Source organism: Colias eurytheme, chromosome 7 (assembly GCF_061535395.1).
Source record: "Colias eurytheme isolate Ceu_HAF_F1 chromosome 7, ilColEury1 Martin Lab GWU primary, whole genome shotgun sequence".
NCBI classification, from domain to species: Eukaryota; Metazoa; Arthropoda; class Insecta; order Lepidoptera; family Pieridae; genus Colias; species Colias eurytheme.
This window is the reverse complement of record NC_142986.1, coordinates 5,729,068-5,754,680: the sequence shown is the minus strand read 5'-3', so window position 1 is coordinate 5,754,680 and position 25,613 is coordinate 5,729,068. Positions and strand designations below refer to the sequence as shown.

Below are 25,613 nucleotides of genomic sequence, written 5' to 3'. Positions count from 1 at the left end.
TACAGTTGTAAGAATTTCTTTTCCTTTATAAAAAAAGCCATGTCGGGTGCATTTTGCGTGAGTAGGTACACTGTTTAATTACACTGTTACATAGACAACTGTATCTCTAAAATACATGTCGATAAATAGGCTTAAAACATAACAATAAAACAAACAAAGACGTAACATCTAATATTTACAATTACAAACGGACAAACCTTTGATACGAAAGGTTAACGGTCCCATATCCCCATTAGTCAGAATTTAACACAATCTCCAACGTTATTAATCCAGTCAAAGCGTGGCATGTCGAGATATTGATATACACTGATCCTTACGTCAAAGGAGTGTGCGGTTTGAGAGATATTAACAAACAAAGCCGAGGATTAACAGCTAATGTATTACTTAGACAACAAAACAGTCATTAGGATTATTACATTGCAACAGGCTACCGTGAAATAGAATGCTCTTGGGCATGGCAGGAGTATCATGTTGCAAACTGTTAGAGCTTTTTTCCTTTGTCGACTTAATGAAAGAAACTGACATGTTTTTAATAGAATATAAGGACATGATGTTACACGTGCTTACAGTGTTTTGATGTTTTGATTATAATATGGAGGTAAATTATTTTATGGATAAATTAGTTTGGTTATGTTTTAATAAGATCGCAATTTCTATAATGTAGTTGACATTTCTGATAAATTTAAAGAGAAAGTTTTTAGATATAATATATAATAAATATTATGTAGATAACAATTAAAAGCAATATCCACGAATGAAAATCATTAGTGTATGTTTTATTAATGTTATTAATAAAATAATTGGCTGTAACTAGTAAAAAATGTAACAATGTTTTAATATCATGTACCTAATATAATTCAAGGTCATCAAATGTTATCTCAGTGATGTATTTGCTAGTAATCATCATCATTAAAATGGATATGTCTAATATTTTCTAATTACATCTTTTGTTAATAATGTCATAGGTAGATAATTGATAAAAAAAAAACTGTTTTAATGTAATCTCCAAAAAAGAAATTTTTCTGTATAAATCATTAAAAAAGACGTTTTACAATATATATAACTAATAACTATGTATAAGGCATTAAGAAAGACAAATTGCATTGTTATTTTGTAAGATTTTTACTGTATGTGTACAAAAAGTTTTAATAAATAAATAAATAAAGTTTAAAGTTTAAAGTTTAAAGATAAATTGTTTGTCTTTGCTTTTTAAATTTATAGGTACTAGTTATTTAAGTATCACTCTAAATAAAATCATCTCACAAACATTTTTATTTATTGGGCGTTTGTCCAACATTTTAAAAGCAGGTGAGCAAAGAACGACAGAAAAATTACTAATAAAAGCCGATTTAATAGCGTTTCATTTTCCGCAATCAAAGTAAAGATGAAAGGAACACTGAAATAACAAAATAATAAAGTCTAATTAGGTATAAAAGAAAGCAATTTACTTGAAAGAAGTTAATATTAATTTGTGGCATTCATTTAATTCTTTTTTATTTTTTTAACTAATACCTACACAAAGAAAATACAAAGATGGATAATGATTTAATTTAGATGGTAAAGTTTTTAGGTTAACATTCACAAGTAATAAGTAATCATTAAATAACCCAATAGTCGAGGTTATAGGACATTGCAAAGATATATTCACGTCCTAAAATAAGAAACCAACAAATATTTTCAGACAAAGTTTAATAAACAACAATCACAGAGTCAAAGCCAGAATCAAACGAAAATTATGAAGAAACATCTCGCAACCATAATAATATAAGCCGATGAACGAGTCATTTAACGAAAATCATGAACATGAAATGAATACAAACACATTTCAGATTTTCCCGCCAATAATCCTTTACGATGAAGTTGAATATGCGTCTGGCGGGTTATAACGTATAGTATAATATCTGTGGTATTTCTAAACGTTTCCTCAATAATTTGTCCTTGTACAAGGCGCCGCCAAGTGTCTTCGACGTCTAGTATCATTTACTTATTCCTCATGTCTTTTGATTGATATTTGCATGACGTCACAAATCACAATAGCATGTTAACAGGAAAATGTTCTTTTATTTTATGCCAAAAGGGCCAATGTGTTGCATCAAATTAAATGGATGGCTCGTCCATATTTTTTGATAGTTTTATTCACAATCATCGTTTATATACGTATAAGTATAACAATAAAGGCATGCAAAGCGGAGTTGGGAAAGCGAGGATTAATTTTGACAGACAGATTAATTTAGGTGAAAAGCCAAGCTCTGCAAATTCTTTCATCAGCTGAAAGCTACATTATTCCTCAGTGATATTAGCTTATTTTTTGAATGAGTTAGTATTTTATATTGATATTATTCCGTATAATATTTAAATACCTTTGAATATACAATTTTTCAACTTCAATGAATTAACACTTTACATAAAATTATCTTCATCAATAAACGTTTTCCCTTTTATCATATTGTTTAAAAATTGCAATTTTCTTACATCAGCATTGTCGCTTACGTATGTATAACGTAACTTTTGATGTTTTCCAAAAAAGTCAGACAAAAAGCAGTACAATATTGCTGCATTTTACGCTCGCATTGTGCGGGAGTTTTCAACTTGCTCTCGCCCGTTTTTACTGTAATCAGAATGGATACAGCTACCATAGAAACTCTGACAAACGTAAACGGGTTGTATTTCTCGTTGACCCTTCGAGAGGTCAAAGGTCTGCCGTATAAGGAGCAATATCAACCCCTTGTATCATTACTATCGATATTGGATCACTCTTATAAATTGATAACTGCGCGTTCTTTTTTCTTTGTTATGATGTTGTAGATAAATGGACTACAGACAATTAATGTTTGTGGTTTTCCTCCTCGTTTGTTTCGGAATTAATAGAATCATTAATAGTTGCTCGTTGTATAAGTGGTTAGAGCTTTGGGAATGAGGAAATAATGCGTGGAGTCGTTTTGGTGCAAACGTATTAAAACTTTAGCGTCGTGTCCGCCATCGTCGCATGATTTCACAAAGTTACTAAATAATTAAGTCCTCTAGTGGAGGATAGATTAACTTTCCCCGTACTGGGTGAGACAGATTTTTCTTTGTTTTTGAACCTGTGTCGATCCGCTTTTAATTGGCAAGGAAAGAACTAATCCGTCCGCTTAATAGACATTGTTATTAATAATTTTTTACCTATTTTTATTACCTCCCCAACTACCTTAGAAAATTTTATAATTATTTTTTACCTAGAACTTTATAAAATATAATAACTCGAAGCATATGTCTTCGAAACTGAAATAAAACCATGTATCTTGATCTGTAGACATCACCTTGAGTTTCAGTAACAGTCGATTTGTACAAAAGAATCTTCTAATGAGAGCGTTACAGTTAAGCCGCTTACCTTCACTTCTGAATATAAAGGAATGGAGCCAACAAATCGGGACGCGAATAATATAAATAACGCCAAGAAATCAGCGTATATTTTTACTGAGAATAGAAAATTCAGAATAAACATAATTAAGATTTATTTAAGTACTGAATGACTTTATGCATTTAAAGACTCATAAGAATCAAACAAATTTAGTAAAAAGTTTTTTTTATGAGTACATACTTATATATAAGCTGTATATGTTATAAGCAGTATATGTTATGTGTATAACTGACTTATAATTTAAATATAGAAATTTTGGTGATAAAAAACTAAAAACTGTTAAAGCATATTTGCCAAAACCAAAGCACTATTAGAGCTTTGACAAACAAACTCATATCTTATTCCAGAATATGCCGATTTACGAGTCAAAACATTAAAAAAAATTAAACACGAAGATTGGCTGACAAGAATATCGTTTCAGAGACATTAAGAACCACACGATACCTTTGCAAAGAAAGAAGCTTTGCAATACCAAATGGATTCCCGACTAATTATCGCGATGTTCACGGCAACGTTGGTTGCATACCATTAGGAAACACGACTTTTCATTTGCCTCATTTTGCGAATTTGCAAACTAATAACTTTAGCAGGAAATTAACTGCAGATGAAATAGACTGTTCTATCAATCGTGTCATTTCGTGAAATTTTCAAGGCATGATGGAATTTTTTAAGATCGTAGGATATTGAAAATCATATCATTTTTACAGTAATGCATTCAAATAAACATCTGCTTTGCATTTTACAACTCTCAAAATATAAATTAAATAAAACGCGGAAAGCACCCCAGGCTTTTAAACAATACTAAAAAACAATGTTTACAAACATCATTCGTTTCCCAGTAAAAAACTTAAAGCACGTTAAAACGTTGCACAAAAAGCAAGTGCACTATATTCTGAACGATTTACGTTGTGTTATAAAAATACAACAAGGATTAGAAGTGATAAAGCACATATTTTAGCGCAGGTTAAGGGCGCGTATAAAGTCAAATCACCAATCAACTTTTAGTTGATACGAGTAATATTCACGACCAAATATAAAAAATAAAATATATGTAAAACTTGATGATATTTTCGATTATATTGTCAGATCAAAAACATAAAATATTGAAATTGACTCGATAGAAAAAATTCACGAAGTTACCTCTAAATTTCACACTTTTACGTTTTTTACTGGACATGGTAATACTTATTATGATTTTTTTTTCATAAACAATTATATTAAAACATTTGCAATATATTTGTCAGAGCATTTTGTGTAATTACTTTTAGTTTTGGTTTAATCACGATAAAACACTTTTGGCGCTTACTATATTTTTAATTACGCAAGAAATCATCTTCCATCGCACGTTCCGGGAGCTAAAATCATAATTCTATTTCATACATCAGACGCTATCGCTCCGTTGAGACGAGTAGACCACGCTAAAATTGCTGCGCCGTGTTTTATAATTACGCCGAATATTGATTTGTTGAAAATGGTAAACAACAAAATGAAAAGACTTAAGAAACGAGAACTAAAGAAGATTCAAATTGAAAAGATAACTAAATGTCGAAGGTAATAATGTATATAATGTATTAATATAATAGTATTGTTATAATATTAATAAATAATAATTATTATAATATAAAAAGATAAGTCTTGATTTACCTATTTGAGAAAGTTTAGTTTCTGTAAAATAATTTCCGCGGGCTGAGTCTGAGTATTGACGCGATAGCAGCAGCAACTATAGATAGGTAAATAAAATTCATAGTGGTACCTAATTCAGTCGCGGTGCAATCAATCAAGTCAAGAAAGATTTATATTATTATTATTACTATAGGCAGATCCTATGTTCGCTCCAGTAAATAATAATATCAATAATATGTAAACCGGTTGTGAATAGTACATATATATTATATTTACAATCTGTATTAGATAATCATACTTAGCATCTATACATAGGTATAACAAATTCGTACGAAAGTCAAAATTGTACTTACATTGAATAGGTATTTTTTTATAATATACATATATGTATATATGTATATATATAATATATTCATAATCTGTATTACATAGTAATATGTAGTACATATCTATACATAAATATAGTTTTTAGAATTTTTGTATGTGTGTCTGTATGTAGGTATGTCTGGGCTCTAATTTTGGTGCAGATATAGCTTGAGACCTGAGAAAGGTCATAGGATGAGTTTTATCCCGTAAATAAAAAAAACTGTCTGTGTTTGTCTGTTTGTTTGTACACGCTAATCTCCGGAACTACTGGACGGATTTGAATGAAAGTTATTTTGTTGTGTAGGTACTATTATATTATCCGGGAAATATAAAATAATAATTTATTTTGAAAACTGAAACACCTGATGCAGAACCGCAACAGACCACCTAAACTATAGATTCATTTGAGAAAGTTTATCCAGGCGAGTTTGGATATTATTATTTGTGTAAATTCTGTAAATTCGTTTCCGCGAGTTGAGTATTCATGCGACGATATTTATAGATACCTACATTCATAGTGGGTACCTACAATTTACAAAGACACTTTTTATACTTAGTTATGTAGGTACCTAATTCCTACGGTCGCCTTGCAAATGCAATCAATCAAATTGACCCTGTTTGAAAGTAATTTACTAATTTCACAGAACAATTTTAAATTTGGAAAATGTGGACCCTCACTCTCAACCTGTGTCTACTGACTATTGCCACGCAGAAAAAAATACTCCAGAAAGGTACCTGCTAAAGTTACCAGCTCTCGATAAAATAATACGTAAATTTCGAAGAACTTTGTAATATTTTATAAAGGATAATTTTTTATTTTTATTTTTAGAATAATTGCTGAGTCGAAAAATGTCGTACAATCTAATAGTCCATTGAATAAAAAGTTCTAGAGTGCGTGAGTTAGTAACGTAAGATGTTTCTTCGGAAACATGTCAAGAGTCCCTAGGTAATAAACATACTAAAACCCCGGGCCACTAGGAGGAGCCCCGGAGTGGGGGGAGGGGGAAAATGGGTCCATTTTTTCATTTTTCGCTTAAATCTCAAAAACGGTACATGTTAGAGAAAAACTTTCAAGGAAAAGTTGAAAGGCCATAAAATTATCTACAAGTTGTACCTGAATCGTTTTTTCCTATATCCTACCGTTTCTGAGTTATACGCAGTAAAACATGATTTTGGCTCAAACAATTTCCACATCAATCGATCAAAAAATATTTCTTTCTTCCAAAAAACTCAAAAGTGCTACTTGTGACCGGTACTGATAGATTGCTCTTAATTAGGTCTATAATTGGTAAAATAAACACATTCCTCCATGGAAGCCTTTAGGAGGAATCGATTGTCAAAATATTATATTATGGTAGTTTGAGTTACTGAACTTGATCTTTTTATTTTTTTCTTCCAAAAAACTCATAAGTGCAACTTGTGACCGGTACAGATAGATTGCTCATAATTGGGTCTATCATTGATAAAAATACCAGATTCCACCATGGAGGCCTTTAGGAGGTATTGAATTTTATTAGGGTAGTTACGATACATGAACTTTTTAACTAACTACCCTAATAAAATTCAATTCCCCGTAAACGCCTCCATGGTGGAATCTGGTATTTTTATCAATGATAGACCTAATTATGAGCAATCTATCTGTACCGGTCACAAGTTGCACTTTTGAGCTTTTTGGAAGAAAAAAAATAAAAAGTTCATGTATCGTAACTACCCTGATAAAATTCAATTCCCCGTAAACGCCTCCGTGGTGGAATCTGGTATTTTTAGCAATGATAGACCTAATTATGAGCAATCTATCTGTACCGGTCACAAGTTGCACTTTTGAGTTTTTTGGAAGAAAAAAATAAAAAGATCAAGTTCAGTAACTCAAACTGCCCTAATATAATATTTTGACAATCGATTCCTCCTAAAGGCTTCCATGGAGGAATGTGTTTATTTTACCAATTATAGACCTAATTAAGAGCAATCTATCAGTACTGGTCACAAGTTGCACGTTTGAGTTTTTTGGAAGAAAGAAATATTTTTTGATCGATTGATGTTGAAATTGTTTGAGCCAAAATCATGTTTTACTGCGTATAACTCAGAAACGGTAGGATATAGGAAAAAATGATTCAGGTACAACTTGTAGATAATTTTATGGCCTTTCAATTTTTCCTTGAAAGTTTTTCTCTAACATGTACCGTTTTTGAGATTTAAGCGAAAAATGAAAAAAATGGACCCATTTCCCCCCTCCCCCCACTCCGGGGCTCCTCCTAGTGGCCCGGGGTTTTAGTATGTTTATTACCTAGGGACTCTTGACATGTTTCCCAAGAAACATCTTACGTTACTAACTCACGCACTCTAGACCCCCCTTGGAGGGACTCATTCAATGGACTATAACCAAATTAATCAAAATAAAGTTCTGGAGGAATGTGTGTCGTCGACTGCGTATGTTTATTTAAAAATAGTATCTATACTCGCTATTTCGACAGACTTTTTTTACGGATTCGTGCTCTATACTGTTTCCCTAATATTGTTTTTTTTTATATATTACATACAGACAGTTTTTACTTTTTTTATTGTTTTATAATATGTATAGATTATCATTAATAATTATAAACAAATAATAATAAATAAATAAATAAATAAATCATTTATTCCACTTAAAACATTTTACAAATAAGAGCGACCCAGGCTCCTAAGATAGTAAGAACTGTTTTTCAGGAGCCTGTGTCTTCCATTTACAGTTACATGACACGAAAAAAATCAGAGACAAATTAAATAAAATCAAAAATAAATTAAAAATTTACATGCAATTAAAACTATTAAAAAAATCAATAACAAATAAGTACATACAGCAAAACAAAAAACAAAATGTGTCTAGGTATCTAATTACAAATAAAGCACGTCCAAAACAAATTTCGAAAATTATATCATCACATAAATAAATTCATCTAAAATTAAATAAGTAATAATAAAAAGACATATTACATAATTTGTGATGATTTCAACTTCACTGTTTTATACAATTATTTTAGACAACATACCTACTAACTACCGAAAATACGCGTTGAACGAGCGAAGAATATTGTGTATAATTTAGCGTGCGATGAACTTTACGTACGTTGGATGAGCCGGGTGTATGAGGGTATTGTGAGGGCGCGCGGCATGGCGCGTAATGTGCGGGGCTTAATCGTAGAATTATCTGGCTTTATACGCCCTCTTAACGCGGCATTGCTTGCTCAGTATCAAATATTTATGCTCGCTCGGGATGCCTCACTCGATCCAACAACAATAATATTTTTGTTGAAAATCCACTCGAATGAGAGTTTTATTAACATCCCTGTAAATATACTAAAGCAAATCGACGCGGGAACATTGTATTTGAATATTAATAAATCTGTGTACCGTTTATTCTATTCGCGGTGTTTATTTAGAGTTTCAATCAATCAGTATCAATTTGTTGGAATTTCTGAACTTGTTTTGTCTTTCAACATTTAAGGAGCAATAATGTATAAAATGTTTTGAATCTTGACTATAAAATGTTTTGAATCTTTGAATTGTGAAAGTTTAAACGTAAAAAATAAAGTAGTTTGAAACTACAAAAACACTTGAGACAGGTCTTCTTATCAGCATAGGTTAAGATTTTGCAAATACGCTTATTTAAATTTAACATGAGCATTAATTATTACATTTAACTAGAATGCGTCTCAGCGGGTTTAGTAAAATCTCGTTACGTCCTTTGTAGAATATCCGGTATAATCCAATAACTACTTGGTGCACTGGGTGGTAAATTGTTATCATTGCAGGATTACTGGAGCAATTAGTTTATGCACTCTGAGGATTTGTCGAGGCGCCATGAGCCGCGCCCATTTCGTCCTAGATCCGTAACAAGCTAGCTTACGTGCAATATGGTTTATTTTGCGAATTAACTTGACTGATTCAATAAATATAGTAGTCAAGAATGTCGAGTGACTAATGGTAGCGTATTTCATTAAAAGCTTAGTTTTCTGATAACGATTTCGCTTCAGAAATTATAGGTATTTTAATGAATGCCTTTAATTTCGTAAGCTAGCGCAATGTTGAGAAATTATAATAATATGTATTTTCGACTTCATTTATTAAAAACAAAAGCCAATTAACTAACATTAAAGATTAAAGACTACTTTAATCATTATTTTAGTATTAATTACTGAAGAATGAAGATAATATACTAAAGCGGTTTTTTTTATTCATAGGGATAAACAAACATATACGTATATATTTAAATGTAACTTGTAATTTTTAATTTAATAGAAGTTTTTGTCAATTCATTGTTAATTAAATATCTGATATAGGTATGAAAAACTTACCTTTATACTAATCTTTAACAATACGTGTTGAAAATCGGAGGACTTAATCTTTCAATACAGAAAGGAAATATAGAGCGAGTAAAATTTCAGTTTATTTTATGTTGAGATGGATAGTTTTAAAGATTATCCTAACCTAGGTCGATAACAAGTAAAGCTTTGATCGTATTATAATAAATACTTCACAGAAAAGTTATTTTACTCACAGTTTGTGATAGAAGTTTACCGTTTCTTTTATTATATTATAAATCTGAAATAAATATCCTCCTTTGAAAGTTATTATTGAAGCAATCATTTAAAGCATTCCAAGTATCTATTGTTGTTTGAAGCATGTTTCAGCGGGAAGTTCCAATGATATGACCTGAACTTATAATGTATTTACCCTTTGAGTTTCATAAGAAATTATTTACATTCTGTTTCGATGTGCTTCCTTGAAATACATTTTTAAATCTTGTATTCAAGGTTAGTACCTAGTTATAGAAAGAAATAACCAATAATTACGCTTTAGAGCTTGAACATTTTATTTTTTTATTTGAATTCTAGATTTTATGCAATAAGAAATCACGTAGGCATTTTATAAGCCACAGTAACTCCAGTAAACGATTTAACAAATATATTACGTGTTAAAAAGCTTGCTATTTAAAAGCATTTATAGAGCTTTAAAGCGAAAGCTAAGTGAAGCTGTGATGTTAGAATTTCTAGTAGAATTTATTCTTTATAATTCTAATGTAATAATGAATAGAGAATTATATTGTATGTATGAAAATTATTTATTTAGGTAATTAGTTTATGACATGTAAAGAATTTAATAAATTTTAATAAAAGTTATAAGAAGATTCGTTAATTGGTAAGATTTATAGAAATAGAAATTGAGTTAATAAGTTAGTTATAAGTGGAATCTTAAGAAAATATTTTAATTCACTTCTCACAAAATAACTTTGATGAAATAAACGTTCTACAAATTGAAAGCATCGAGATTTCAACCGAAATAAAGGCGGAAATAGAGAGACTTGAATGGAATAACGTCGCGGAGGGCTTATTATGAAGGCAATATTCTGTTATGCGCACTGAATTTATATTTACCCTCTAAATATCACCCCCTAATTTAGTGCGAACGGTGTTTTAAGGTGACGCATTTTCTCTATGTTTTCAGCCGTTTTCTCTTTGGTAATTAATAAGTTCTTGACAGTTATACATGACTGAACTGTAAACGAGTTAAATGACTATTTGCACAAATCGATTTGTCTTTGTCCATGGTATTGAATTTGTTTATTTTCCTTTGTGTGACTGGGGAGTTAATAAGCGACACTACTCAATGTTTGAGCGACTATAATGACTGTAACTTTCTTACCAATTATCTTATATATAAAAATGAATCGCAAAATGTGTTGGTAAGCGCATAACTCGAGATCGGCTGAACCGATTTCGATAATTCTTTATTTATTATATTCCTTGAAGTACGAGGATGGTTTTTATGTAGGGAAAACGTAAATATGTACCACGGGCGAAGCCGGGGCGGACCGCTAGTTTATTATAAGTCGTATCTGAAGTCGACTTGGGGTAAGTTTCTTAAATTACATGGCTTTGAAAGTTACAACAGCGTGTTTCACTTGAATGACAATAATCAACACATACTTCGCTTTTTATGTTGAGATTAAATGATCTATTTTAATTTAGTTTTTATCTGATTGAGTAAGGATTGAGTTGAAGAAATAAATAACTCTAAATAACTTTTAAGTGACAAGGCTGCCCTACCTTTACAACTGTATAGCTAGTAATAGCTGGTATTAATTATGATTTTTGTTTCATTTTGTACAATGAAGCTATTTTTATCGTGTCGTTTATGATTTGAAGTTCTTATAGGTAGTCTATAATTGCATATATGTACACTCGTTTAAATAAAGCTTCATAGAAAAAACGTGCAGTTAAACTCAAAAATGAGAAAGTTTATAGATATTTAATAGCAAAAGCAACGTTCCTCATTTCGAAACTACTTTTCATAGTTACATTGAATCGCGGCAATCCTTTTGTATTATGAGATTTTCAAGTTATGTTATTCTTTTTTAAAGCGAACAATAGCGAGCATTGTTACTGAATACAACGGAGAGAAAATACATCTATTCTTGATAAGCTGTTTTTTGTAATTTTAATAATAGTTAAAAAATGTGTATTCGCGATTAAGTATAAAGTTTATTAGAAAGATTTAGTTCATGCAATTTTTATCCTTTGTCGTATGATCTATTCATATTTTATTGTATAATCATAATAACTGTAGAATAGTTTAATTGAATTGAAATTGCTAGAATTATTAAGATTAATAATTTTAGTGAGTTTATTTCAGATCTCTGAAAGGATACATTTTTTTTTCTTTATAGCGCAAATAAAGGAAGCGTCACTCTTTGCGCTAAATTGTGATACAGATTACAATAAAAACTTCGATACAAGAAGTCTGCAAAGTTTTATTGTTTTTTGAAATATATAAAATCAAAACGTGAAAATCTTGTCCATCTAACGCAAAAATTTGAAGAAAGGAAACCGTGTAAAATAAATAGTTTTAAAGTTTTGATTCGTCCTGAAAATATATTATACAGTGGTCATATTACTGAGCGAAAAGTGAAATAAATCGATTCAAAATATTATTCATTAATAGCTTTAAACACTGTTCTCTTAAATAATTGAGAATTGATTTAAAATTCACTGTTTATACAGTTCAAGTCGACAGAAAACTGATTTATGCAAACAGAACGGCAAAAGAATTAATTACTTAACCGAATGTAGGGTTGCGAGTTGAAACTACAAGAGGTTTGTGTTTCAAAGGAACTCGCAAAACTGTGCTTCTTTTAGGGTTGCCACACTTCAAATACTATCTTACTACGCTAATACAGACAAATTAAAAATAAGCAATGTCTTTGTTTGATTTAAATGTTCATAGTAATTTAATGTATTAGTACTAGTATAGTATTATATTATCAAGGTGGTATTAGTATCTGGTAAGTTTTACGTAGTATTTAAGAATGCTCTACATCGTTTAACTAATCATATTAAATGCTAAATAGAGATAAGTAGTAAATATTTAAGAGTTGATGTATAACTATTAAATGAAATAGAGAGAAGCATGTTTGCGTTAATTAATCTACATTTTTATGAATAGGTACTGCAACTACCGCAGATTTTAAAATTACCTACGTTAAAACAAATATAATTATGTAGGTACCTATTTATAATAAGTGAATGCATAATTAACTTTCGGAAAAAAGTAAAATTATCTCTCTAAGTAATAACAGAACTTAATATGAAATTAAAGTATCCTGGAATATTCAGTTGTAATCCATGCAAGAGAAGTTCAGCAGAATTTTGATTTAAGCTAATCGAAATCACGGAATGAATAAAATTACCAGAAATTTCAATGTAAAATGATTTCCGCAGTTCTGAGAACGTCCGTCAACCGAATTTTTCAAATAGATTGAATTTACATTCTACGAATTTTCATTACAGGTTCCATGTAGGTTTTGCAATATATTTATTAGTTCTTATAAAAATGTCAATATAACATATTGCCATTCGGATGAATATCAGAAGATAATACATATTTATAAATGCGATGTTTGAAAAATTTATAAGGAAAGTTTTTATCGTTTCAAATCATGATATATTTTCAGTAAACCAAACAATAAAAATAACCCATCATGGCATATATTATGGGATATTGTTACTAAAGACTAGCTAACTAATTTAGAGAAGGTTCTATGAAATTCATATACCCGTTCGAAGAACATGGGTTATATACAAGTTTTTATACATCACAACAAAGTTCATACTCAATACTTGAGAAATAAAATAAGGAAATATTAATACTTACTCCATGTTTACAGTTTCAAATTGAAGCCAGTAAAACACAACGTAGCTTACAAATTTTTCAAAGTGTGGAAAGTTTTTCTTTTCTTAATTGTTGTGACGTCCGCAAGAACTCAAGAGGAAAATTAGTATTCGACCTTATACGTTAATTTGTATTCATAGTACCGGCAACTTATAACAACGACGGTTACTTTTAAATTAAACAATAATTTTGGATGTAACGAAATTAGATTATGGGATTTTTGGGTTTCTCTAAGTTATTATAAAAAATTAAATACATTGATCTATCTCTTCGTTACATTGTTAGTTATCATATTCTAAATTTAAGAAGTTATCGTTCTATTTTTTAGCACATTATGCACAGAATACTTAACCGTAGCTAGTATGATGCTAACGACAGCTGATACAATACAATGAATACCTTACATTGTAAAAATAAATACTTTTGGAATATTTCAAATAAATTAAAATACCTGGGTCATGGTGTGCAGCTGGCGAAGGCGCGGAAAAAGCACTGGAGCACCCCGCCCTGCGTGTAAGACCTCCCAACTCCGGTACTGTGGAAAACAAATTATTAATTGCACATAAATTATTATTAAAGAAAAACGTGTTCAATAGATCAAAAATTAAACTGGGCTAGAGGGGTATTTGACATAACTTTTAATAACAATATGTTTGATTTTAATTACATTAATAGGAATAGGATACCATTCAGAAGTCAATACCATACGAAAAGTGAGTACGTATTTTGGGAATCGCAAAACATTTAAATAACTTTTTAATACACAGCATTATATCAGAAAAGCCTTTGGTCTAATCGCGAGCTTTTTCATATAGACTTAAACACATTTTATTGCTAAACATAACTTACTAAAACTGGTTATTTAAATTCCATTATTATTGACTAGACCGGGAGATACTGACACAAAATTTCGAGTCATTTGTAACAAGGATGGCGGTTCTACAGGGGTCTTAGTACGCAATGACAAAAAGAAAAATGATGGTGTGAACGCTGGTACCGGTGGCTTAGTCGCGTGGGCGTTTGTCGAACTCGTCGGAAAAATAGCGAAAGTCAAACGATTTGTAACACAAAAATTTTAGAATTTACCGATAGCCCATAAAAAAGTAGTAGGCGGTAGTGTCATGCCATACTTTTCCGGTGTGACTTACAGCCCGCCATACCGATGCGAATGTGTTGATTTAAATAAAACAATCATTCAACCATTTGTACCAGGCTAACTTTTGCACAGGTAACTATCGTCGTGCAGCCATTTACGAAAATCGCCATGCCATACTTTTCGGATGATTCCAAATGGTCGCCATACCGCCGAAAATCTGCAAAAAAAATTTATTTCGCCAAACTTTTTGTACCAGTATTGCATTTGGATTTTTGGAGAGTATTTGATAAAATGTGACCATTATTATATTTGCCATACTTCTAGTAGGGGGAAAAAGTGCTGTCATACTTGAAAACTTAATTTATTATTAATTAATATAAGTGAAGATTTCCAACACATAGATCTTTGAAATTTTGTATTTATATTTGTTGATCCTCAAACTTACAGGAAAAATAAGTGCCATACTGTTACAAATCGTTTGACTTTCGCTATTTTCCGACGAGTTCGACTAACGCCCACGCGACTAAGCCGCCGGTACCAGCGTTCACGCCATCGTTTTTCTTTTTGTCATTGCGTACTAAGACCCCTGTAGAACCGCCATCCTGTTACAAATGACTCGAAATTTTGTGTCAGTTTCTCCCGGTCTATAAGGTAACAATCTACCAAACATTATGTCCTAGTCGTTCCAATTACTATACAATGAAAAACAAAAGTCGTAACCAAGAGTGGCTCGCTATCGGCCACTCAATTTTATAACGTAGCCCATGATAAGCCGGCGTGTCAACACGTACTTGCTAGTTGGCCACTTAACCATTTGCTAAGGGTATAATACCCGTTAAGTACAGGGACGCTTTATGTAAACGATCATAACCACGTACCGACTCTATTTTCTCAATCTGTTTAGTTATAGAACAAACATTGCCGACTAGCGATCAAATAACGCAAGGAAAATGTTGGAATAATAACGGATAAAAATATTATGTTTCGTTTTAATGAACTCCAAAGTAACGTTACAATTTACGGCAGTGTTGTATGAAATTCCATGAACCTAAATGTTAAACTACATTTCTAATTGGATGAAGAAATGTAATATACGCGTCTATATTTGTGTGGCTTGAAATGAAAAAAGAAACGAAGACTATTAACAAGTAAAAATAATTTTTTAGAGAAGAAAAAGCATCAATTACGGGTGAGTGGATCCAATACACGAACACGACACAATTACAATGAACACATGGATACGTCGTTTAAACAAATCAAAGCAAAATAAAAGTAAATATACTTGAAACATATCTCCAAGTTGTCACACATTTATCTGAGCAAACAAAACAAGAAGCGAAACCGAGTCGCTCAGTCGTTCGGCTTTTATGATTAACTCAAATAACATTGGATTCCCGCGTTTTCATTTAACCGCGTTTTCATTTTCCCGCCTTTTTATACTGCGATGTTGATGGTAGGGACTGGGGAATGCGCATTGGTTTTTCTTGCGAGATAACAAATAGGCAACGCTGCTTAGTCGCTAATGAACGAGCAGTGGAGAGAGATTCCGTTTAGCCGCGGAAATTAAATGTTGTTGCAAATTGAAGGCGTTTCGGTTTGTTGATAGCTACGCCCGCCACCCGCCGTCTTAACAGCTTACAGCTAGTTTTTTTATAGCTGAGTCCGACGTGGGAAAATGTTTATGTATCGTGTACATGATAATATGGTTGAATATGTAAATTAATTTCACAAAATGCTTTTCTAGGTCGAATCGAGCCTCGTTGTTGTATATTAATCAATTTAAGCCAGGATTGATGGTTTAAATTTCATAAATTAACTCCATTTTTCATAATTCTTTTGTTGATAAATCAACGTATACTTTATATAATTTTAACAGATATAAAAAACATTTAAAGAATAATTAATTATACCTTTAAATGTATAAGTTAAGAGAAAAATAATTTGGAGGAATGTTTTTTTTAAGGTATCGTTGTTTGTTGTTAATACAGCTATTAGCTCTTAAATCCGAAACACATAAAAGCACTAAGATCCGGTTATGAGTATCACAAATAATACAGATGGAACATAATTGTAAAGATCAACAAGCGAATTCCGACACATTTCATTAGGCTTAAATCAGAGACCATTGTAAAACTACTGAATATCAATGGCGAAATGAAAAAACACTTAATTTAATACATCAGGTGCGACATTTCAAATTAATTCAGTTCCGGTTAATAAATTCAATAGCTTGTCCGGGTAAAACCATGGCGCGTTTGTCAATAGATATAAAAATGTTCCCGCGAAAGCTCTCGGTAATTGGATTAACTTGGGGAATTATTTCGCTTCTGTGTAATTATTTATGAAAGTTTTCGAATATTTTTGTTTCGTTAGTTCCATACGTATAGCAGATAATTGTTTTTTGTTCGGATGTAAATTTCATAGCGCATCACATAAAATTGTTTTTTGTGATTGGCTGAATAGAAGTAGATAAGATTGAATATTCGTTTATTTAAGTTTTAAATAAAATAGGATACAAATGGAATAAACACCATATCAGTGTATTAACAATGAATATTTTTACAGTTTTCCTTTTATTCAACAAACTATTATGATTTGAATCAAGATACAAGTTCTAAGGGATAGTTTATTTCGGGAGGCAAGCCACGCTTTGGCTTGAATAGGATCAGTCACCAAAGCAGCGAACCCACACAGAGGATTAACATTATGTATTATCTACGTATTTACAGAAAGTTATCTTATTCCATTATTATTCCACACTGAGTGAGAATTGTATTATTATTATTTTCTACCTTTATTTTGTAGACAGTTATTTTTCTTATTATTAAATAAAAATGTCTATAAAATACAAAGAGCTGCAATTGTGAATTTGTGAATCGATTTCAGTTACGATTAAATGTTCAAATGAATTTTTCATTACATCCTCGATTACAAAATGAAGTTTTGTATCGAAGAAATTTATTTCAATGTTATTTCCACTTTGTGCAATTCTTTTAAGTATTTATTCGACATGACTCACAATGATATAGATGCATCGATTATTTAATTCTTTAGTTGGTTTACGGAAAGTATAATGTAATTTTTCCCGTAACGATCGATTATTATTACTTATCCCAAAAGTTTTACCGTCACCTAAAATGACAATCATTCCATCAGGCGAGATAGTGGTCAAGCGCTTTCCTATCAAACAATAAAAAAAAAATCTGGAAACCGTAACAAGATGGTAACCGTATTATCTATCAAAGCTCCGTTGAAATATTAAATCGCTATACATTTCAAAACGTAAGTACATTGCCTATGTCTCCTGGGCGCACTGCCAACATTGTCCAACCCTCAGTTATTAAAGAGTGCACTTATCAGCCTCCGCCCGTAGACTACAGATCAGCACTATCGCCACTGTTTGATATTGGCTTCAGAATTATCGATTTCCTCACTTATAATGGTGAAAAAGTGAGCATTTATTGGATTCTTTCTATGAAATCCTGACAGTTGAATTTGGTGTTGTATTTTATACGCGTATTCAATAATTGGCGTTGACACCCACACATTTTGAAGAATAGCTTGCATGTGTGGGCATTCAATATCAATTAAATTATTATATTACGTACTATGTTAATAAAGCTTTTAGTAAAACAAGTTTCTCATATATTACCAAAAAAACTCGTTGTCTTATGTGTAAGAAGCTTCTGTTTGATGAAACTCATTCACGGCTGATTATGTACTAAAGCTTTTAACTAAATAATTATAATTATAAATCACCTGGGTGTGGATGAGGATGGACATGTTCAGCGGGAGGCTGCATCGACGACAGCGCTGACAACGGCGTGTATCGGGCGCCTTCATCTCGTGAGCATCCCTCCTGTATAATAACATTGATTTAAACTCTTCTTATTATCTATTAATGTACCTATATAGAAGTATTATAGATAGAGCAGGAAAGCGACGTCTCTAGAAAAAGCTCGTATAGATAGATATTATATTAAAGCTCTTCTACTCTATCTATAAAAGTACCTATAATTATAGATAGAGCAGAGCGATGTCTCTAGAAGAATCTCATATAGATCCTATTGAAAGAAATACAAAATTGCAATACACTATGTGTGCTCGCGTACGCGCAGATCGCGCGTAAAGGAATGCATAGCGGAATGATTAGATAACATCAATATAGAGAGACATATTACAGCGCACTTTTTTCTAAACTGCGGGCGCTTGTGAGCAAATACAAGTTTCGAGTATCTACTCTATCTGTATTACTTCTGTATTATTGATTATAAAATATATATTATTAATAAACTTGTATCATAACCCGCGGATAGCTTTTGGAAGTTTTATGTTTATTATTCAAGTGTTTAATTAACTTGCAAAATTTAATAAAAACGATAAAAGTTCATACTATTTCTTAAGGACTGGTCCATTAATGAATAAGGCTTTAAAGGTAAAAAATAGCTTCTAGTCCTTTCCACCTAAGATGATTTCTGTGACACATTGATTTTTGACACGTGTAGAGATGACTTTACTGAAATCATATCAATTGTTTTCGATAATCGATAATATTTTAACAGAATACCACGAAAAGTATAATCAATATAAAAATGCAACTTGTGTACAAGGCTGACGCACTCGTACCTACAGACGATTGACTCGATTGACAAACGATCACAAGATGGGCGCCGATTATATGATTTCCAACTCTATGATTTTTCAACGATCCATTTCATGTCCACAAATTGCGTAGGTATTATATTTTTGTGTTATTTTATTATATTTTTCATTATATTAAACAAAACAATACTGTTTTTGATTTATAAGCATAAGATGTTTCATTTTTATATTTTTGGTAATAATGCCGCCATAAAATGAAAATATTATGCACTAAAATTATTTTGGCGTTTTAAACATAAAATACGTAATTCGGAACACGATGAAGTGTCACAGGAATCATCATAGGTGGAAAGGACTATAGTAACTAAGTACTTAAACATTTGGAGCTACTGTGATAGTAGCCACTAGCCAGTTCAATCATTCATCATTGTCATGATACAATTTGAAAATTAATAACGTCTAACACCAGACTATTATAATTTGAACGCTAAGGGTGCACTCACACACATCAGTCACCGTCAAGTCACCGATGACTGATCGGTGACGGTTTGTGTACGTATCCACAAACACCAGTCACCGTCATGTTGTCCGTCAGTCACGTCGCCGGTTTGACTGAATCATTGAACACATACATCAGGTTAGTGAGTGATTAGACGTGTGTCACGCTAGAGAACATGTAGCAATTGACGGTAGCACGACGCTGACTGAACTGAGACGTGACGGCACCGGGTGAGTGGGGATAAAAGTATGATACATGTATGGAAAGATTATTTGACGTGCCTGACCGGGGACGTCACTGATAGATTTCGTGCCGGCGACTGTCGTGTGGGAACAGAGTCATACTAGAACTATTGATACATATTTTTTTTTAATCCTGTCCGGTGACGTGCCGTGACGGTGACTGATGTGTGTGAGTGCACCTTAAAAGCTAACTTGTATGTATAGTAAATAAATTGTTAAAGTGAAATACGATTTACGAGAGAATCCGCCAATTAGTAAGAAATTAGCTCCATGAAATAAGTACCAATTTAAGGGATTTAATCAATTGTTTATGATTGTACACCCACACATTTATAATGTACGTGTTAGACAAAACAATTACCGTCGAGGAGAACGCCAGGGTTATTCGCTTTCCGCGCAAATCTTTACAACTTAAATTATTTAACGGCTTTAAGTGAAAATGTATCGTTATTATACGCACAAAGGGTTGGAATTTCGTTGCAATCTTTAAGTGAAGCGATGAAGGATAATGTGCGGGATGAAGTCCCGAGGCGTGTTTACGTCGAACTTACTTCATTACCGGGTATTAATGAGATCCAAAATGCCTACGGTATAATCTTTATTACGTGCCAGCGTTAAGCTTCATTTGTTGGCTTTTAATGGAATTATTTTTTGGTTATTTTGGTAACCTTGTGCTTTCAAATTTAGAAGCAGATTTTAATAAAATTTTGAACAATAATGTAAAGAAAATTAGACAGCTCACCTTTTCACAATTAGCTGTGGCCGTAGTCTGAGTGTGACTTGTTGAAGAAATTCGGTACTGCATTCCCGAAACGGTGCAAAACCCCTCGTGATGGTGTGTTGAATAGACTCCAGTTATGGTCACGTCGGTATCTTGATTAACAATCACCTCTACTTTTTGTTTTCGGTCTGGGAGTGGGTCTTCAATTTCTTTTTTAGGTTCTTCGTTTTTTACTTCCGACTTCACGCCGGAATCTTTGACGTTTTTTGGCTTCTGAGAAAAAGATTCATCGCTGCAAGAGTCAGAAGTGCTTTCATCTTTGCTGGATTTTGGTGAACGCTTCTCATAACTTGCCGCTAAAATAGCTGTTGCATTTAAGCTGGCCATGCGCTTTTGTACCACCATATCCTTTAAATCCATAACAACTTCGTTTCTATTTCTTTTTTTCTTTACTGGAACCCCAGCAGTCTTTTTCATTTTAGGTGACGGTTTTTCGGAATCAGACTTTGTAACTGTTGCAGTTTTTGTAATTGTTTTCTTTCTTTCAACATTAACTTTAACTTTTGATTCGAGTTCGCTATCTTCGCTTGATGAAGTGGACGATTTAGGATCCCAATATTTGCCCGCACTTCTAATACCTGGTACCCCTCTTAATGTTCTTTGGGGAGGATTTTCGTCTGAACTATCAGAACTTTCTTTTTCCTTTTCCTTCTTCATTTCGTATTCGGACTCTGAAGTGCTTTCTTTCTCAGATTCTTTTATTTTGGGCTCTTTTTTCTTCGTAGTAGCAACTTTTGATGTCCCAGGAATCGGTTGCCGTTCGACGGTTTTCATGAGTCCTAATTCAACATGACTTCTACTTTCGTTCTCGTATAAGCAATGTACTTTTGCTAAAGCATTCAATGATGCCATTCTGTGTTTTTTCGGTCCACTCCACATTGATAACAATTTCAATCGCCGTTTACTTGGTTTTTCATTACCTAGTAAGGCAGATGTATCTTTTATATCAATTAAAGAATCTTTAGAAAGTTCTTTCAATTCTTTTGACGTATTCTTCTTTGAACTGTCGGTAATCCTTTTATATTTTTTATTTTTAGTTTTCTTATTTCTTGGTGAATCAGATCCTGATGATTCTTTTGAGTCCTGATCATCATTTGATTCACTTACACTTTCTTCAGAAGAGCTATAATGTTTAATTTTTGTATTAAAAGCAAATTTTGAAGTATCTATTTCTTCATCGGACATAATATTTTTCTTAACTGGCTTTTTGGATTTAGCTGTTTTCTTCGTGGTAGTAGTTTTTTCTGGAGTCTCATTGTCAGGTTTCGGTGAATCTTGATCAAGAAATTTTGTAGGACTAAAAGGTTTACCCGTTACACTGGACTTTCTTGCCACCATTTTATATGATTTACTTACTATTGGTTTAGGTTCATCCTTTTTGTTCAAACTACTTAGATCAATTGTAGATGACTGCTGTGAAGCGATACTAGTATCTTCAGATTTTTTACTAGCTTTTAGTTGTTTAACTACTTCTTCAATTGGCCTGTGAGGAGAATATTTTTTCTTTTCTGTTTCATTTTTCTTATCTATTACGGTACCTTTCACTCTGGCTATTGGTCGAACTCTCCCAACATTTTTATTGATAGGATTTCTAAAATCAGATAAAATGCTTTTAGGAGAATCAACCTTTTCAGTGAATGTATAGACATCAATATCTGGTCCTTGAGCAACTAATGTATTTGAAGATGTTTTTTCTTTATTTTCTTCTGTTTTTGTTTCACATTTCATTGATAGAAACCTTTCTGAAACACTTAAATTTCCCTTTGAATTTTTGCAGCACTTGATGTCTATATCTACTGTTCTTGGAGATCTAGTTGATGTAAAAAATTTAGGAGGCCTTTCTACATCTGATCTGGGAGTTTTGGGCGATAGAATAATGGAAGTTGATTTTGGACTAGTAACTTCATTTTTACTATCGTTACCTGGTTTTTCCGATTCTGACTTTGCTTCTTCTGGTTTCATGTCACTCGACCCTGTCTTATTGGCAATTGAAGTGTCTTCCATAGGCTTTTCTTTCTCAAGTTTTTCATTAATTTTTGAATCATTTCTTTCTTCTTCCTTAATATTTGTATCGGACAATTTTTCCAAATTGTCTTTCGGTTTGGTTCCTGAAGCATTTCCTTTTTTTGGTGGAGCTTTCGACTTCGCTGATTTTCCAGGTTTTTTACTATCATCACCAGCATTTTTATTTTGCGCGTCACCGCTTTCCTTAGATCCTTTTTTTACTTTTGGTTTAGTTTTTTTAGCGACAGTTGTGGATTTTTTTGCAACAATTCTTTTTGTTACTACCTTAGGCGTACTTAAATCCTTTTTTTCTTTGGGATCTTTTTTAGATTTTTTTGCAAGAGTCTCAGTTTTAGTATTGTTTGGTTTTGATGGTCCTGCTTTAGAATTTTCAGTTGATGTTGAAGGATTATCATTGGGAATTGACTCGCTACTAGTTTTGACTTCTGCATTATCATCTTTATTCTTTTTCAGATTTTTTACCGATTTCTGCAAAGCCTTGACTTTTTTTGTGGTTACGACTTTCTTTTTCGCTCGTTTTTTTACTGGTTTGGTTTTAAAAGATGTTTTATTCAATGCTCCCTTCTTAGCTAAAGGTTTCGAGGCTTGTGACCGCATTGTCGGCTGAAGTCATATGAACTTCCTTCATTGACAAGTTGATGATGTTCACATTCTGAAACAAGGAAAAAGAACTTTATTTGTTTGTTCATGGTTAAAATAATTTTTAAAGTGAAACTTTTATTACATCGTCTCAAACTTTTTGGTCTGTGTAGTAGGTATACCTACTCGGCAGCCGACCGTCACGCGACATGCGCTACACAAAGCAGTGTTCGGAACCGTTCGAACAGTTTCACTTTTACCGTGGTTTCATAAAAACACACAACATTTTTTTTTGAAATAATATAAAATATGTCTATTGAGTGTTTATTTCAAAATAATTATGAAGTTATGAATTTACCGAAACGATACACTTCAAACGAATGATAAACGTACATTTTTTTCTATATAAGATTAAAAAAAATGTAGAAGGAAAAAGGATATGAAGTGTCTTTTAAAATTTTACTTCCTAATTCTTTTGATATCTCATAGAATTTGTACATAATATACCTGTACACTGAAAACTAAGGGCATCACAATTTATTAATTGTATCTATTTAAAAGAGGTTCAAATAAATACTTTTGACTTCACCTATAATTGCTTTTATTCATCACTAAAACACACAAATTACCGCGGGGCTACCACAATTAAAATAGTTCCTAAGGAGAGAGCGATAATGAAGTAGAATGATTTGTGTGCAGTCGTAATAATTAAGCGATGAGTCGCCTGGCTTTTGTCAAGTTAATCTAATAATACGGACCACAGCTGAAAGCAAGCAGTCGCTATTATAAGGGGCAACCTTTATTGTATTGTGGACTGAGTTGGATAAGTAGTTCGTACTTTATTAATTGTTACGAGATTGCTTCTTACTAAGAACAATGTGGAAATGAATTTAGTTCTGCTATTGTTTGTGTTTGAAGATATTTATGTTATGGTGACACTCGGTTAAAGATTTTTAAATACGTTGGCTTAATATTCTCTAAGTAATACGACGTATAATGTAGATTGTTAGATAAACTTATGGTATTCTCAATAGATTACATACAATTATTTATCGAAATGATTTTATTATTTCAAAATTGTTCTGCTTGTGATTCCTATCAAAACGATTGAAAAAATATTGCCTTATAGAATGTATTCGTTCATTTTTAATGTAATTTCCCTCGGTATGCTGCTTATTTTAATTTTAATTTCAGCATCTGCAACGCTTTGTTATGTGGCATTTGAAATGTACGTTTGAACAACGTAAGACAACAAAATGCAGTCTTGAATTAAGAAGTCAATGAAGATTCCAGGAGCAAATTACAAAGCTAAATCTCAACGCTTTAAGCTCACACAACTTACTGCTATAGCAAGTTAAATTCTCGCACTGTTGAAGTCGATTTTTCGCTCGTTATTTCGACATTCCGAAGCTGCGGATGCTCATAAGATTTAGGAAAAGAATGTATGGTTTATTTTGTGGGCACGAGTGTATTGATCGAGCCGGAGCACGCCAGTATTCTGATTTAAGATTACTTTTACGCTACTTGCCCGTCAATTACGGTTTATAGATAGCTCTGAGAGTCGACGAAATGCCGAGAGATTATTACGTCTAGTCATGTAACGTGAAAGTGCCGACGTTGCTTGTTTGTGACGTGTTTATTGTTTTGTGTTGCAAATCGTTTGAAGTGTGTGACGGACACGAATTACGGTTACAAAACAATATGATTGTTTATGTAATGAAGCGCTTTTGTCCTGAATATGTATAGTTATGAGAAATATGGATACTCTAGATTGCAAAAGCCAAAAATCTATGTTACATTGTTTACACGTTGATTCATTTTAGACACAACTGCAATTTACAAAACAAAGCATTGAACTTGGAGCATTATAAAACTTTATTTGACAGGAATTTGGAAAACTTAAATCGAACATTCTTCAGCAGCTTAGATAATAAAAACTACTTTTCCGTCTACAAGTTTATTTGCAAAATAAATTCATTCGTGTAACTTATGTTGTTTTAATTAAATATATTTTTTTTAAAAGCTCACCATCTAAGCAAAACATACTAGAGTTCAATTATTAGTCAAGTCAAACTCACTGTTACATAGAACAATCTACAGTAAACAACCAATTTCTTCTCTATAATATCAGCATTTAGCATTATGCGTATTATGTATTGATGATCCGCCCTTGGCTTACACAAGACTACAAGTAC

The 25,613-nt window shown here is 32.2% G+C and overlaps 1 protein-coding gene across 2 annotated transcripts in view; it reads right to left on the bottom strand.

Annotated features, from left to right (window-relative positions):
- The window catches only part of Hers (Histone gene-specific Epigenetic Repressor in late S phase), a 164,532-nt gene that overhangs the window by 108,696 nt on the left and 30,223 nt on the right, over positions 1-25,613 (bottom strand). For both annotated transcript variants that reach the window (XM_090104114.1, XM_090104115.1), the window contains exons 2-4: positions 20,776-23,491; positions 18,450-18,549; positions 14,046-14,129 (exon numbers count right to left, since the gene is read on the bottom strand). In XM_090104114.1, coding sequence (XP_089960240.1) covers positions 14,046-14,129; positions 18,450-18,549; positions 20,776-23,436 — 2,845 coding nt within the window. In that variant the 5' untranslated portion in view covers positions 23,437-23,491. The remainder of the gene's footprint in view (positions 1-14,045; positions 14,130-18,449; positions 18,550-20,775; positions 23,492-25,613) is intronic.